The sequence below is a fragment of the Gouania willdenowi genome, chromosome 6 (assembly GCF_900634775.1).
Source record: "Gouania willdenowi chromosome 6, fGouWil2.1, whole genome shotgun sequence".
NCBI classification, from domain to species: Eukaryota; Metazoa; Chordata; class Actinopteri; order Blenniiformes; family Gobiesocidae; genus Gouania; species Gouania willdenowi.
In genome coordinates this window covers 67,994,192-68,010,573 of record NC_041049.1, presented here as the reverse complement: position 1 = coordinate 68,010,573, position 16,382 = coordinate 67,994,192, and the positions used below count along the sequence as shown (strand labels likewise).

General features: G+C 36.9%; 1 protein-coding gene across 11 annotated transcripts in view; it reads right to left on the bottom strand.

The window, feature by feature from the left end:
• Positions 1–16,382, bottom strand: part of LOC114464420 (pleckstrin homology domain-containing family A member 7-like) — a 141,413-nt gene that overhangs the window by 57,305 nt on the left and 67,726 nt on the right. For all 11 annotated transcript variants that reach the window (XM_028448577.1, XM_028448578.1, XM_028448582.1 and 8 more), the window contains 3 exons: positions 6,230–6,341; positions 2,201–2,305; positions 655–727 (listed from right to left, as the gene is read on the bottom strand). In XM_028448577.1, the coding sequence (XP_028304378.1) occupies positions 655–727; positions 2,201–2,305; positions 6,230–6,341 (290 nt within the window). The remainder of the gene's footprint in view (positions 1–654; positions 728–2,200; positions 2,306–6,229; positions 6,342–16,382) is intronic.

Below are 16,382 nucleotides of genomic sequence, written 5' to 3'. Positions count from 1 at the left end.
CATTGGAAAGTCTGTTTATATCCATTTTGAATGGTGCCACATTTTAAAAGAATTTGCATTAGTGGGGTGAGCGGCAGAGCTGAGAATAGGAGACAATAGACTAACAGGACAAGCCACCAGAGGCACAAATGCGACGTCATGAAGCCTCTACAAGGAAATGCACGACAGGTATAACTTAAAGGGGAAATAAACAGGCTTATCCAGAGTATAAGATTCGGTACTTAATTACATCGTCCCTGCATGTATTTGTTTAATCATTTCCTAATTCTTTCTTTGAAGAGTAACTATATCTCTCAATACAATTCTTTAAAAAACATAATAAGGTTTCTTGGCCAATGAGGAAAATGTTTTAAAATTACAACCATGACAGGTAAATAAGGTGATGTCATTTTTTTACGTCTGCAAAATGTTTAAAACCTCTGCTCAAACACCAGCAGAACAAAACGCAGATTTTACACAATGCTCATTCCAACTGGCCATGGGAAGTGCTGCTTTGGTTTTTACCAAGGCTTTAGTGAGTCATTTTCCTAGGTGTTAAAGTTTTGTATTAAGGATTTTTAAAACAAGTGATCCAAGAAGGAAGGAAGTTTAAAAAGTGGCTGAAAAGCCCGTTTTTACCCCCTCTGATCCTGTCTCCATTAAAGAAAGACTAACCTTTGTAGTAGAACAGACAAAAATCGGCCAAGACGAACCATTTCCTTTTCCAAAGACGCATTCCAGAGCTGTCCTGCAGAGCAAAAAAAAGAGAGAGAGAGCATGACTAAATGAATAATGAGACAGAAAAGAACGCAAACCGAAAAACTTTATTAGGACGATTAAGATTAAATCCAAAAGAAAAAAGAAAGAGATGAAAGAAAACCGATAATAGAAGTGTATGAAGAGTGAAAAGCTGAGTGGAAATGTAAAAAAAATGCGGTGGAGGACCAAGCAGGCACAAGAGCACAACGGAGATTAGAAGAAGGTGGAAATGAGCCGAATGATGAGAGTGAGAGTGGTCATTTGTTCTTGTTGGCTGCTCCCAATGATTATATTTCCTTTTCATTTCACATTGGACACTAACTGGAATTTCATTTCCCTACCTTAACAATATCCATTGATGTATCTTTCATATCTCAACAGACAATACACCCTCTATGAGAAAACCAGTGTTGCAAGCAAATTGTAAATCAAATGAATTACAGACGAGTTAAAACTAAACAATGTCTGCTTTATTTTCCCTTCTGTGTTTGCTGGAACAGTAACAGAAAATAAAATATTTGGTTTTTAAGCTTTTCTGATGTGGAATCTATCAATTCATTTTCTTAGAAAGCTACGACATCAGGGTTCTCACCAGGAATTTTTAACAACATACTGTAAGGGGATCGCATGGCATGTCAGCGAGCACCACTGGCGAGGAAAATTATGAAATTTATAAATCTTTTGTTGTTGTTTTTATCTTTGTTCCAGCCTTATTTTAAAGCTAAAAGTTATTAGTTGAATCGGTGAGGGTGATGATGAATGTAGTTATAAAGTTACTCATGCTTGGTGTAGGTCCTCTACTAATAATTACTCACACACACTGCAGAGACAAGAAATAACATTTTATTCACAAGACTGATTCCAAGATGCGCTTTTCAAATATAAATGAAGTATTATGTGAAATCTGCAGTATTACTGGATGGAAGCCCCAACCCGAACCACATGGTATTGACATCCGTGCATGCAGAATGATCCGTTGTGAGTTATAAACATGACAAACAGCTTCATGTGATGCTACGCTAAGTCTGGTTGAAGCTACTCTGTTTATAATTGACAGTGATTACAGATACAAAGCAAAGGATGCAGGCAGGCAGCATCGGGGGCAGCTAAATGGCAGCAGGGGTCCTGGAATGTGTCCGGTGAAGACGGGAAAGCAAATTAAATAGAAGGTGAGGCTGATGTATGCGTTTCTGTGTCATGCAGATTAAAAAGAAAGTTAAAACAACCCATGCATGCCTAGGAGTTCCTTTTGTGTCCAAATGTGCAACAATTATTACTACGGCACCGATTAAAAAAGGACAAAACAATACAAAACCCCCCCTACGTTGCTTAAAATCGGAGCGTAGGAGACGCCATCGCTCCGTAGGGGAGCAAAATTACAAAGTTGTGGGATCCACGCTCAACAGCGCTGGCGAGTACCCTGAATATACATGAACATACATTCCAGTTAGAGTGTCCTCACCTGTTTGTACAGCCAACCTCGAACCACCACAGGGACATTAGGATTTCTTTTGATGGACTGCTCTCGCTTTCCAAAGCTGTGCACCTTCCCAAGGGACCGGGAACCCTGCAGAAAACCAACACAGGACATGAAGGTAAAGGGTTAATTACATCAAAGTCATCCTTTACGGAAGTCAATTGGTGATGAAGCTAAAAATGACACCATCGAGGTTTTCACTATTTCAAATCATTTGGTAAATGCAAACTGGATAACTATTGTTATTCCATACCATAAAAGTATCTTTTCATCAATTTAAAGTCATTATTTGGTAGATTTTATACTATTGCAGCCTTTTTTTTTTACTCAGATCAATCTTGTTCGTATGAACCCTGACAAAGCCTTCACCAACTTTTTTTTAATCTTTTACGTTTAGTCAGGCACCATTCTTTTTCTGCCTCAGTGCTCCTCTGATCGCAGCCATTTTTTGAGCACAATGTTCCCGACAGACATTGTTCCCGTGACAAATAACAGAAATGACCCTTTCCTCAGACCAGGTCATTGGTTTGGCTGCCAGACAAACATTCACCCGAAATTCTGGCTACTGAACCTGAACCAGAACAGCAACCATTAAAAACACAGGTCGTATTTCTCGGAGTGACACCAGTGAGAGAACACAAGTTTAACACTTAAAAGTTAGAAATCTACTGTGCAACTTTGGTGGGTTCAGACAGTCAGAGTACACTGAAGAGCAGAATAATGCTGATCAAGATAACATTCATCTACAATAAAAAAAAAAAAAGTGAGCGTTGGCAAAACACAGAGAAAACATCAGAATCCTTACAGATTTACAGCCTATTTGATCATGAGATCATCAATAGAGCATCTTTAAACCTCTTCTTCTGTGAGATGTGAAGCTACAGATTTATAGCAGGGATGAACAATTTATGCCACAAAGGAAAAATTAAGACAGCTGATATCTTAAAGGTGTAAAGAGGATTTGCTGAGCAAAGAAACTTCTTGTGAATCTGTGAAGTTTAAAAGACGTCTGAACTATCTATGAAGTTGGAGCCTTAAGAAAGAAAAATCTAAATCTTTGGGAGAATAAGGAGAAAATGAAGCAGATATGCTGACAAGCTGCAGTCATTTACCAGTATTTAAGAAAATCCCAAATGAGATGCAACATGTGACACTGGTGTTATTTAGTCTCTCATCACACACACGTTAAAAGAAATGCCTGAGTGTTGGTGTCGTGCTTAACAAACCATGAAGTTTGAGTGTTATTGCTGTTCACACCCGTGTGCTTGTGTTCCTCACACAAGCCCCCAAATCAAGCTCTAACACCTCATTAATTACTATAATGAAAAGTGAGGTGTGTCTGCAGCGTGATGGCGTACACTAAGTGGAATCCTCCTCTGCTTGACAATAGCAAACAGAAGATAATTAAAGGGGGAATTCTTGGCCAGGCTTGCTGCAAACACACAGAGCGACTGTCACTTTTCAGTCCCTTGTGCGTAACATGCATGCAGCCTGTGCGTGTTGGGCTGTTTGTGGGTGTGATGTGGTGGTCTATTTTTAGGTGGAGGGTAATTTTGTGGTCCCTACAGCACTTTGTCTTGTACGTGAGTTTCTTAGGAGTCAAAGCAGCAATTCTTATGATACGGATGGTGTAGAATTAGACAACCCTAAAAGCATGCAGAGCCTGATCTGCCAAGTCCCAAGTGAAGCCAGTATAATCTGGGAGGGTAAATTAATTAAACCACAGCAGTGTTTTATCCGACTTGTGGCAAAAAGCACCTCCCATGTGTTCTGTAAGTAATTGTTCAACTACTCACCATTAAGGATACACTAATTCACAATAAGTGGTATTATCACTTTCTTCTCCTTATTTGGTGATGCGTACCAATGCTGTACACGCATGTTGTGGCAATAGAAGAAGTTCTTGGACTCACGCATTCACCATCCAGCAGTGTGAACCAGGGTTGGGGTCAATTATATTTTTCAGTTAAAATTACGTTTTCAATTATCCATGTTCAAAAACAATTCAATTATGATTACAGTGACCAGCATTTTTTCCAATTACATTAAATTCCTATTTTTTATTATCAGAAAGTCAATTACAATTATGTTCTCAATTACTGAGTCTGAAATAAATACCACCATAAAATGTAACCTTCCCCTTGTGTTAGCTTTCTGTTCACATCGGTTAAGATAACGGTTTCTAAATCAGCTGTAAAATACACTAAAAACAAATATCTATCATCTAATTTCTTTTCTATCGATTGGTTACCTCGTTAGGCTTTCTAATCAATGAAAATATAGGTTTTAATATTTTTGGTGTGGGCGTCTGATCCTTTTTAGTGTCAGTATACCCCTCAATGAATTTGTTTTAATGGTAAAATGTGGGAAAGCTTGATATGAAACGTATTTTAATACCAGTAAATATTAACTACATATGTGTAGAATTGTACATAGAACTGTAATATGGTTCCCCTGGTTTGCATTTAATTATAATTCACAATAGGACAACCGTGGCTCAGTGGTAGAGTGAGTTGTCCAGTAACCGAATGGTTGGGGGTTCGAATCCTGCTCTATCCAAGTCATAGAAGTTGTGTCCTTGGGCAAAGCACTTTACCCACATCGCCTTGTATGGATGTTGGTGATGTGAGTGACTGGTGTACGCGCTTGGAGTCTCCTTAAAAAAAGCGCTAAGCCATTACTAATTTTTATAAAATTTTTTCATGGCAATTAAAATTACAAAATCAATTAACTAAACTCAATTACAATTTATTACGATTACGACAGCAAAATGCAGATGTTTTAAATTACAATTAAAATTATAATTATGCAATCATTGTAATTAATTATGCGATTACAATTACAAATGACCCTAACCCTGGTGTGAACTCGGAATGAGGTCAGCATCTGTAAATATGAACCAAGTGATGATTGAGTGCAAGAGAATTATGTCACTTGACTTGAAGAAAAGACATGATTATGATTACTGTCTCGTCTGAAACCAAGGAGGGCGACTCTAAATGCAATTTATCTGATGAAAGCCCCATGCCTTGGTAAATGGATGACGCATTGATCCTTTGAGACAGGATATTTTTGTTTTAATCAGCAGTGCAGCATAGAGATGTCAGTACTGCACCTCCCCCGATGCCAGATGTTCAATCTTAGCCGTGTTGCACCTGTTGATGGGTGGAATGAAGTTTAATGCCACTGTGGATGTTTGTTTATGGTGTGTGTGGGAGTAAGAAAATATAAACTGAGAGAAAGGTGGCACTGCAGGTACATCTATACCAGCGGCCCAAAAACCTTTTTTGCTCCACGGACCGGTTTAATGTCAGACAATACTTTCACGCATCGGCCTTTACGATGTGGCGAAAAAATAAATAAAATGAAAAAAGGTAAGATACGCCTCAAAAACCAAAATAAAGTGCATGAAAAACTAAAATAAAACTCACCATAACGTGGGAGCCCTGAGCTTGTTTCTCTGCAACGAGACGGAGCTGTAGCAGAGAGAATCTGGTCATTTTCCAAAATTTGGAGGACAAGAAAGCGGCGTAGCAGCTCATGTGAGTGTCTGAAACCGCTGACTCAGCTGATAGTTGAGAGTTTACTTCCCTGCAGCGCAAAGCAAGCGGTCACAATCAGTTCCCTTCTTAGTAGCTGTTATACCGCCTCGTATCGCTTTTATAGGATGATCTGATGCGTTTGTGGCCCAATGCAATGCAGCGCTGAACAAAATAAGGGACTTTCTCCTTAAATGGACTATTCTTGTGGTCAGTAGAGGTGAGGAGGGGAAGGAAGACTGTTAATGATTTATTGCTGCTGCTGTGATAAACACACACGCTGAAGCGGTGACTCAAGTTGCGTGTATTTACACCCACTCATGCATAATCATGAAGGCCAGCCTGTTTTTAGGAGCACTCTGAAAGTGACTTTTCAGAGGGCTAAAAACTCCAGAAAACAGGCAAGTTTGGGAAAAGAAATCCCAAATACTATGTTGTTGGGGTTCTTAGAACAAATGGAGACAAACAGTCTAACCTTAGAAGTAGCGGTGGTGTCCACATTGGTGGAGGAGGTGACAGCAGAGGAGGTCTTACTGCTGGAGAAATGCTCATCCAAGGATTTGGACATCATGGGATCACTGTGCGGCCTGCAAAAAGAAACACACAGACAAACCGGTCAACACAAACCAGTGGTACAGCAAGGACTGTAGTAAGGGACATGAGACTCATGTATTAACCGCTCGTTAAAGATCAGAGCGTACGATGTGCTTTTGACCAAATTCACGCAAGCTGCGTTTGGTCAAATAGCGAGGATTTACGCTTTTAGGTTGTGGATGAGTAACATTTCATTTAAACCATTATTTGCAGTTATTGATCATTGATCAGCTCGAGTCCATTCCAATAAGGAAATGCTGTTCACTGCAGCAGTTATTCTCTTCCACAAAGCATTTAAATGAGCGCTTTAAATTCCAGTTTTCACACTACCAAAAAGCATATTTTTGATTTTTTTTTCCACCTCAGCTGTGAGAATGCTGATTTTCATCTCAGAAACATTTATTTCCTTGCCAATGTTTGTTTGACTTCAGTGGGCGGGGCCTCTGAACCTGGAACCTGGAATATTCATGACGATCAAATTCAGCCGAATTTATCAACACGCTGGGATTGGTCAAATACGGCTGTGGCTCAAGTGGTACAGGGGTCGTCTTCTGATCAACAGGTTGGGGGTTCGATCCCTGTCTGTGTCGAAGTGTCCTTGGGCAAGACAATGATCCCAGTGGTCGACTAGCGCCTTGCATGGCAGTTCAGTCCCACTGGAGTGTGAATGAGCTGATATTGTAAAGCATTTTCAGATGACCTTAGTGTAGGGATAAATATATAATATACTGTATATATAAATCAAATCCATGTTGCTTCTTCATTATGGGCTTAGTTTGATCTCTAACTCAGCTCCTGGATAGCTGATGTTTAAGATGTCTCCCTGCTTTAACACAAACTGAATCCTATCAATGCCTGGTAACTAGTTTCTCCTCAGGTGTGATACAGAAGTAACATTTCTAAAACAAGCAGAACATGCTCTCTCCAGTGAGTGAGCCATAGTGTGAACACAACAAGTTCTGTCACAATATATGACATACATTGATGTATATTTTGTTAGCTGTGATTTATTTAATTACATTATTTAGGTTTCAAAATAAGAGAAAGACAATACAGGGACATTCAAGATAATTTGATATACAAAATTCTCAATTTATTCTCTCAATAGAGCTTTCTGCAGAGTTTAGAAACACAATAAAAATTAAAAAGGTATAAAAACTCTCATCAACACAAGTGAAGCATTTTCTAATACAAAACATACAGTATTGCTCATGCATACATGATGAATAAATAATGCCTCCAGGATTTTATTCAAACACATCAAAGAGATTCACTGAACAGTTTCGTACAGTTATGAGAAGTTCTCCTCACACTGAGTTTTTGCATTTTATTATTCTGTTTGAAAAAAAAGTTTCTGTAGATCATTTCAGAAAGGCGGTGTGTTTGGGACTAATTTCAGTTGCTATGGTTACAGCTACAGCTGAAGGTCTAAATAAGGATGGCGTAAACACTCAAGACGATAGTCCAAATAGTACAGCTGCAAGTTTAAATTCACATCCTAAGGATCCCATTGCAGTTCTAACTATAAAGAGGCTTTATTTAGTTTCTTCATTACTTTGATTGTTTTGTTTAAATGTCTGTATAAATTCGTTTGGTTTCAAAGTGAAAAACACTGACAGTGTCACATTTCTTCATCTATCATGACACGTTATATTTTCGTTATATAAAATATTTTATCAATGCACATTTCTCTCCGAGCACGCTGAATAAATCACAGTTTAACATAGCTCTGCTTTGAAAGGGTTGCTGTTGCCTTGCCATTCAATGGCCCCTCATATCTTTTCTTCCATTATTTGGAATTATTTATTTATCTAAAAGCACTCTTCACTCTACTCTCCATATTAGAGGACAGAGTCTCACAAACTAACACAGACAGCAGAGCCAGTACATTAGCCTTAACTCATCCCATCAGTCCAACATCTAATGTAAATGTCTGGATAAGGTGTGGGTGGATTCAGAGCGAGCTAGAGGTTTGTGCATTAGTTCTGATTCCATTAAGCTGTAAAGACAATGTTATGTTTACAAAGGCAACGGACGTTAAAATCTTCAATACTGTGCAAATGCTGCATGCAGCATTTGTAGGATACGGTTAAATAAAAAGAGATTTAAAAATGCAAAGCTAGCAAATGAAAAGATAAATCTGAGTCACATTAAAAACATTAAATGGTTTTTAAATCATTGGTTTTTAGGGGTTTACTTTGCACAAAGTGTAGGATTTAGTTATTTGTGTTCTTGTCATTTCCCATACAGTTCCGAGTGATCGTTGTCAGACTGAAATTAAGTTAGTGTAGGAGGCCGAGGGAATGTGTGAAAACACCACAGGTCACAAACAATAGCAAAAACACACCCAAGGTACCGGTAGTTATACTGCTGTCAGTAAAGTACGCCCCTGATAAGAGCTTCTGATTCTTGTAATTTAAACATCAAAGTAGAGCTGGGCGATATGGACCGAATATCTCGATATTTTGTCTCAAAATGGTGATATACGATAAAAACCTGTATATTGTTAACTCAATGAAGTCTTAGCAGAAAAAAAATTCTGGGTTAAATTTACTAATGCAAAATGCTACACAGGAACATTTATCAACAAGCAGCTGCACAATATGTACCACTTTTGGCTTTTTCTCCTCTAAGGGACAGCACGTGTGAGTGAGTTCTGTAGTGTGGCTTGTTTAGGGGAAGGTCTGGATGAGGACGCACTCAGTAATACATCTAACTGTGCTTTACATGCTGTTCTGAGATGTAGAGACTCCTAAAATGAGTAATTTAAATACAAAATAAGGTATAAAGATATATATCTCAGAAATATGGAAAGTTTGGAAACACTGTAAAGGACACTGACTGTACTCTAATTATATTAATTTACTGTATGAGGTACTGTGTGATTGTATGGATAAAAACAAGTTAAAAAAATCTAGATATATCTCAATATAGGCGATATTGTCATTTTCTATATCACCAAAATAGAAAACTCGATATATCTTGAATCACAATATATTACTCAGCCCTACATCAAGGTACACAAAAAGTGGTCAAAATTCATTCTTCATTAACACCCAACATTATATCTGCACTAGGGATGTAACAATTCATTCAACTCAAGATACAATACGATTTACTTGACAAATGATGACTGAAAAATATTCTTTTTCTTCAAAAAAAAATAAATAAAAAATTAAATACTGTACAATGTTCATGATAAACTATGCAAAACAATGTAATTTAATTAAAAATAAATCCTGAATGAAATAAATAAAGAAATAGTACAAATGAAGAAGGAGCCTATTCATTTAAATTCTGGCTCAACAGTTAACTATACAAAACTGCATAATAGTTCCTTTTCTTTTTAAAAGTGCAACTGAATTTCAAATTCTAAATTGATATTCTGAATACATTATTTTTAAAAAGTACTGTGATTCAATTTCAGAGAATCGATGTGAACCGAAACACCTTTGAATCCATTTTCAACTTCCTAATGAATAATCGTTACATCCCAAATCGGCACACATCTTCAAAGAAGTTACAGCACACTACAGTGTTATTATGCAAGCTACATCGTTCGTCCTTGTGTCAGAAGACATCCTGCCAGTGCCTCACGCCTTTCCACAGGTCAGTATTCCATCCAACCCTCACCTTCCCAGAATCTGTTTAAGACCTTCCAGGTATTGTATGGCTAGGAGTCCTGGTGACTTCTTTGCATCATTTGGGGCTCAAATGGTAGAGGGGTCATCTTCTGATCAAGAGGTTAGGGTTCAATCGTAGTCTATACCCGTCTATGTGTCAAAGTGTCCTTGGGCAAGACACTGAACCCTAAGTTGCTCCCAGTGGTGGACTAGCGCCTGGCATGGCAGCTCAGTTCCATTGGAGTGTGAATGAGCGGATATTGTAAAGTGCTTTGAGACTACTTCAGTGTGGCTATAAAGCGCTATACTATATAAATCAAGACTATTTACCATATTTTTTTAGTTGATGGATTGGTTCCAGCTGCCTGAAACTGTGCCGGCTTCTTGGCAAGTTGGTGATTGTTCAAAGGGTGTGTGGGGTCTGTCTCTTCTAGTTACAGACAAAGAGGATTATGAAATCACACTCTACCAAATGTTGAAGCTAGGTTTATAGCATAATAATTGCAAAAGCAACTGCAATGTGAAAACACCATGTACAGAATATATGCTTTGTACATCTAAAATCCAGAATTTGACCTTTAATCAGCTCTTTTCTCTTTTTACCACAAAACAAATATTTAATCTGTGATGTTGAAAAAACTCACTGTGATGGCAGACAAAAGGAGAAAGCTCCTCATACACGGTCTTAACTGAAGTGTAATCTCCCTTGAAAAAGCTTTGAGCTCTCTTTTTTTCCATGTAATACAGTCTGTGAAGGTCCAGTGGAACTATAGCCACTTGTATACTTTAAATGCTTTAAAGAGGACAAGGTCATTGTGGTAATCCATTTACCGCTTCACCACAAACTGAAAGATAAAGGAGTGCTGAAGAGAGAAGAGACAGGAATAGAAGTAACAGAAGGACTTCGATGGCACAGAACGAGACAATAACATCTGGCCTGAGTAAAGACTTTATTAGGTGGACAACAAACCCCACAAAAATGCTTGATAAACCATGTAGATTAGCAAAAATGTGTTCATCTTTTAAACCAGTGATTCTCAAATCTTTTTGGTTTAAGTACCCCCTTTCTCTAACCTTTGAATGCAACTACCCCCTTTGTCCGACTAACACATTTTGCTCAGAATTCTGTCAAAAAACAACTATAAATCATGGAATAAATGAGTGATAAAACACAATTTAAATAATCTTATTTTGTAAATAAATAGAATGAAACAGTATTTGGTGGCTACTGAATACATTTATTTCAATAGTTTTTATCATTTATGGTCCTTTCCTGACTGTTGTGGGACCAAGACTGACCTTTGTATTTTCAGTTCATGTTTTATTCAAGATTATTTCTATCAACATTTCATGTGTTTTCTGTGCCATTTTGTGTATTTTGTTGCTTGTCTGTTCTTTTTATTATTCAGTGTATTTTCTTCTTATTTTGTGTGTTTTTGTCGTGGTTTTTGTGTGTTTTTGGTATTATTTAAATTATTCTCTCTCAGAGTGTGTGTGTGTTTTTGTTGTCGTGTGGTTGTTTCTTATGTCGTTTTGTATGTTTCTCTGTTCATTGTGTGTATTTTGGAGTGAGTTTTTTTTCTTCTCTCATTTAGTGTGTCTTTGTTGTTATTTTGTGTGGTCCTGGTCAATTTTTAGTATGATTATCATTTTTAACCAAAAATAAACATTATAAATCCCCATATTAGTAATGCTTTCATTTGTAATTTTCTACACTCACTCATGTACCCCCTGTAGTGCCGTCGCATACCCACTCACATACTCCCATTTAAGAAACACTGATCTAAACTAAAGTAGTTTCCAGACAGAAAATGATGAAGACAGCAGAAATATGTTGAATAGAATCAATAATTAGGATTTAGTGATGAGTAGTCTCAGGCATGTTTTTTGTGTGTTATAACAATGTAATACTAGTAATACAAACAAACTCTGAAATAGAAAAACACATTTTGCTCTTTCCTGTATTAATGTTTAGATTGTCATTATTCTAAATTCTGACATGAATTTTGATAATATAGCCCTCGGATCATAAAAACGCATTTTATCTAATCAAATCTGGAAAAAAGATCCTTCTACATATTGTAGTTTAGTACTGAAGAAAGACATACATAATAAATGTAAAATTCCTGACAAATAGACAGTTTATTTCTTCATGAAAAGAAGAAGAAGAAAAGGAAACTACTGCCTCACTAACATAAAAACACACAGCAGGAGATAAAATATGTGGAAAATCAACAGCGCTGTCTGCCCACACAGACACAGCTGACATTTAAAGACAGTCAGATTTCCATCCTCTTGTTGGCCTTTTGCAATTGAAAGCTTTCGGAAATGTTACAGAACATCACCTCGGAGGAAAAACAGCCAACGCATCATCTATTCCTTAAACAAACAGCAATATTCATTAGTTCAAAACTGCTTGAATTAATCACTTTCCTCAATCAACTCCTCGGGGTGCATTTAGCTTCAGTCCAGAGTGGGAGGATTTAGTGGGTGGAGTTCAAATCTTTATTTTTTCTCTAAACCACCTGCAAAGGAAGGGTTGAGGATGGAAAGCAACACAAAATCAAGGAAAAAACCAACAGAGAAACAGAAGATAGGAGTTTAAAATAATGTGATAATTGAAACTAGTCCTAGACTTCATCTAAAGTTCATCTTAGAAGAATTCAATGTTCTTTTATCCAAACATTTATTTTATTTTATTCATTCAGTTTATTTCCGACATGGTTGCATTCACAGAAGTTTTGTTATTCCTTTCTTTTTTTTTTTTGTGCATGCCGAAAAAGGAGACGAGAGAAGCAGTTTGCTTATCTAAGTCCCGTCCCCTGTTATAACATATTATATCTGTTGTATTAAATGGCTTTTAGAGGATTTTTGTTTTCATTGTATTATATATTTCTTAATCACTTAACTTGATGAAGTGACTAAACTTGGGCTGTTTAATTTTAACGAGAGGTTGTAATGACTGTAGCCTGTTTAACTGGTGAGGTTTAATAGGTTGTAAAAGTTCATGGATTATGTAATGCAGGGGGTGACCAACCATTCTTAAAGTATGACTAATTTCATTCGAAAAGTGCTTCTTAAATATAAAATGTTCACAATTTCACTTTAATCAGAGAGTAAGATCATGAAAGAAGATTAGCAGGAACTTAAAAAAGTAGAAAATGTTTAAGTTTCAACATGCAACGCTTTTTTTCTCATAATCTATGCAATTGCTTCATTCCATTACATTCAATAGTAAATCATCATGTTCCTATTTTACTAGCAACTAACTAACAACCTTTAATTAATCGTAAAACATGTAACCAGAGGTGAAAGTAATGAATTACAGGTAATCAAGTTACTGTGATTGAGTTGCTTTTATGGATGCTTGTACTATTTTAAGTATAATTCATTACATTTCTAAACCCAACAATTACCAAGTAAATTATTAGTTTTAGTTTTAAAATGATCAATGGACATTGTGAAACAACAAAAAATTGAAAAGACCAGACAACAATCAAATGCATCACATCATAGCCGACCAATCAGATTAAACGTAATGCACGGCGCCAAAACAGCATTGAATAGAGTTCATAAATGTAGCTTTACTTAGAGCGTGATTGTTTTTTTTTTTTAATTTATTTTCAATTTAATTAATTCAAAACCTTTTATTTCATACAGATGCTTTGAATGGAAAATAAATTAAGTTCCAATTATGCAAGATTTGGTCTCTTTCTTTTTAAGTTTATATATGAAATGTTTACTGTATGCAAGGGAACTGTGGCAAGATTTATTACATAAAATAAATGTGGGAGGTGAAATTAACAAGTAACTTTTACTTTGAGTACTTTTTAACTGAGCTCCCTTTACTTGTACTTGAGTACTTTATGTATGACTTACTTGTACTTGAGTACAATTTCAATCAAGTAACAATACTTCTACTTGAGTAAATATATCAGTACTCTTTACATCTCTGATTACATCTGTCATCTGTATTTATCTCACTCTTTGTGAGTTTAAAGTTTAGTAAGTAAATAGGATTTTAGACTGAGCTCATTGGTGACTAGAGCTCCTGTTAGAACAGGCATAATGTAGCCTTATTATGACATGGAGATTCATCTAATGACTGTATGTATCCTAAAGGCACTAATCACAATAATACTACAATAATTAATCTCTATTTCAGCATATCTTTAGACTGGGTCAAATTAGATAGTTTTACAAGGCACTACTAATGATCATGTGCCACAACACACATTCTGCACATTAGAAACCTTTTAATAGTCAAATGTGTTTGTTCCCACATTTACAACCCATGCAAACAATATGGGGCCTTCATGGATGACTGCGGTTGTGATGTATGATGTATGTCTGATGTATCAATAATTTACTGTAAGACTTTCTTGGCCATCATTACTTTTTAAAAGAAATATATCAGTAGTGTGTGCATGCTTGCTTTAGAAAATAATTTGGTCCATCCATTACGATTCAGCTATGTTCTGCACTAAGCCTTAACACAACACACACATCATGCACATGAACAGGCCTGATGAAAGACAAGCAAAATAAATGTGTATGTATTCTGCAATGAATTGAACGAGGTAAAAACACACACGTGTGCACACACCTTCCAGCAAAGGAAGGTTTTTTACTAATTTTCTTGTCAAAATAAAACCAGGTAAGAGACTTCAAAGAGCTTTTAAGTTCAGTTTCTGTAGCAACTGTTGGAGTCTCCTCGTGTCCATAAACACTACATCCACACTAAATAGTGTGGTAAATAAGGCTTTTAGAGTGAGTCAATAACTATGACCTAGCCTTTGTAAAAAGTGAATCATAAGCTGAGCACATCAGCCTTAATGATCTGTGCGCTCATGCTTCCATCAAAGCTGGTGTTGAATGTTTTCACTATAGGACAGAAGGCTGTAGATAGTGTGTCTAGGGCTATAGACAGGAGGCTGTATATAGTGTGTCTAGGGCTATAGACAGGAGGCTGTAGATAGTGTGTCTAGGGCTATAGACAGGAGGCTGTATATAGTGTGTCTAGGGCTATAGACAGGAGGCTGTAGATAGTGTGTCTAGGGCTATAAACAGGAGGCTGTATATAGTGTGTCTAGGGCTATAAACAGGAGGCTGTATATAGTGTGTCTAGGGCTATAAACAGGAGGCTGTAGATAGTGTGTCTAGGGCTATAGACAGGAGGCTGTATATAGTGTGTCTAGGGCTATAAACAGGAGGCTGTAGATAGTGTGTCTAGGGCTATAAACAGGAGGCTGTAGATAGTGTGTCTGCTGGAGGTGAAAGGTCTACAATGGAATATGAGCTCAGGTTCATTCTACACCTAATGTTTGAAGCGTGTATGGGGAACCAGTAAACCAGAACCCGAAACTGAGAAACATTTGTAGAAAACACTTTATTTGGTGCTATTTGAAGTTTAAAAAATAGAGGGAAATTAGTATTTTACTATAAACCTATCACTAGCTTAAAATTTAAGGCACGAGTGAATAAAATCCCAAAGGAAAATTGTAGGAGAAAAAGCAGAGAAAGAAGCTGCGCAAAGAAGGTGATTGGTGAGCATCGCCAAAAATAGAGGACAGGAAATAGAAACCAATGAGATGGTGACAAAAGGGGAGAAAAAAGAGGTCCCTACAAACCCTGGATTGGCTGTGAATGGTCCTTAGAGATGACAGTTCTCTTTCATTACATTAGCACGAACAGACAAAGGCCCTTCTAAGACCACAGGGTCATATTTGGTCCATGGTGTGACACAAAAACTGTATGTCACTCAAATAGGAAGCAATTTTTTTTCAGTTCACTATAATTATGACAGTCTTTAACCCAACTATACTTTAAGGTAGCAAATTGCATAATAATACCTTCTGTTGACTTGAGAATTTACAGCCAAGTGCCTGGAGCAAAACATGGCGGTGTACGTCTGAAAGGCCTCTCTAAGGAAAGTAAAAGCACACATTATGTCTCATATTTTTATCTATTTTATATTGCAACTATGTTTGGTTTTCAATTGTCTGTCCTAATAACAGATGCCTCAGTGATTTTTAACAGATTGGGATGCTGACACGGGGTCTTGTAAATGGTATTTAAAGGCAATCTTGGCACCAAACAGCTCTTACAATGCTACAAAAATGGCCTCCAGTAAACACGTCACCATCATCCTTCCAAGAAAAACTAAAACTCCACTGGTCTGACAGCGTTGACAAAGCAGAGACCTTGGTGCGACTAATCAATGTAAGTATTTAATGCTTGCATTAAAAAAAAAAAACATGCAGAGATAATGATTTCAGTTCCATTATTGGATAAATTACTTTTCACAGTTTTCCTAATTATTTTCTTTTCTTTATTCAATCCCCACAGATTGGTGATCTGAATCTCAGACAGATGGAGAATGTAATAAGTATCTTTCAAAAACAAAAACAT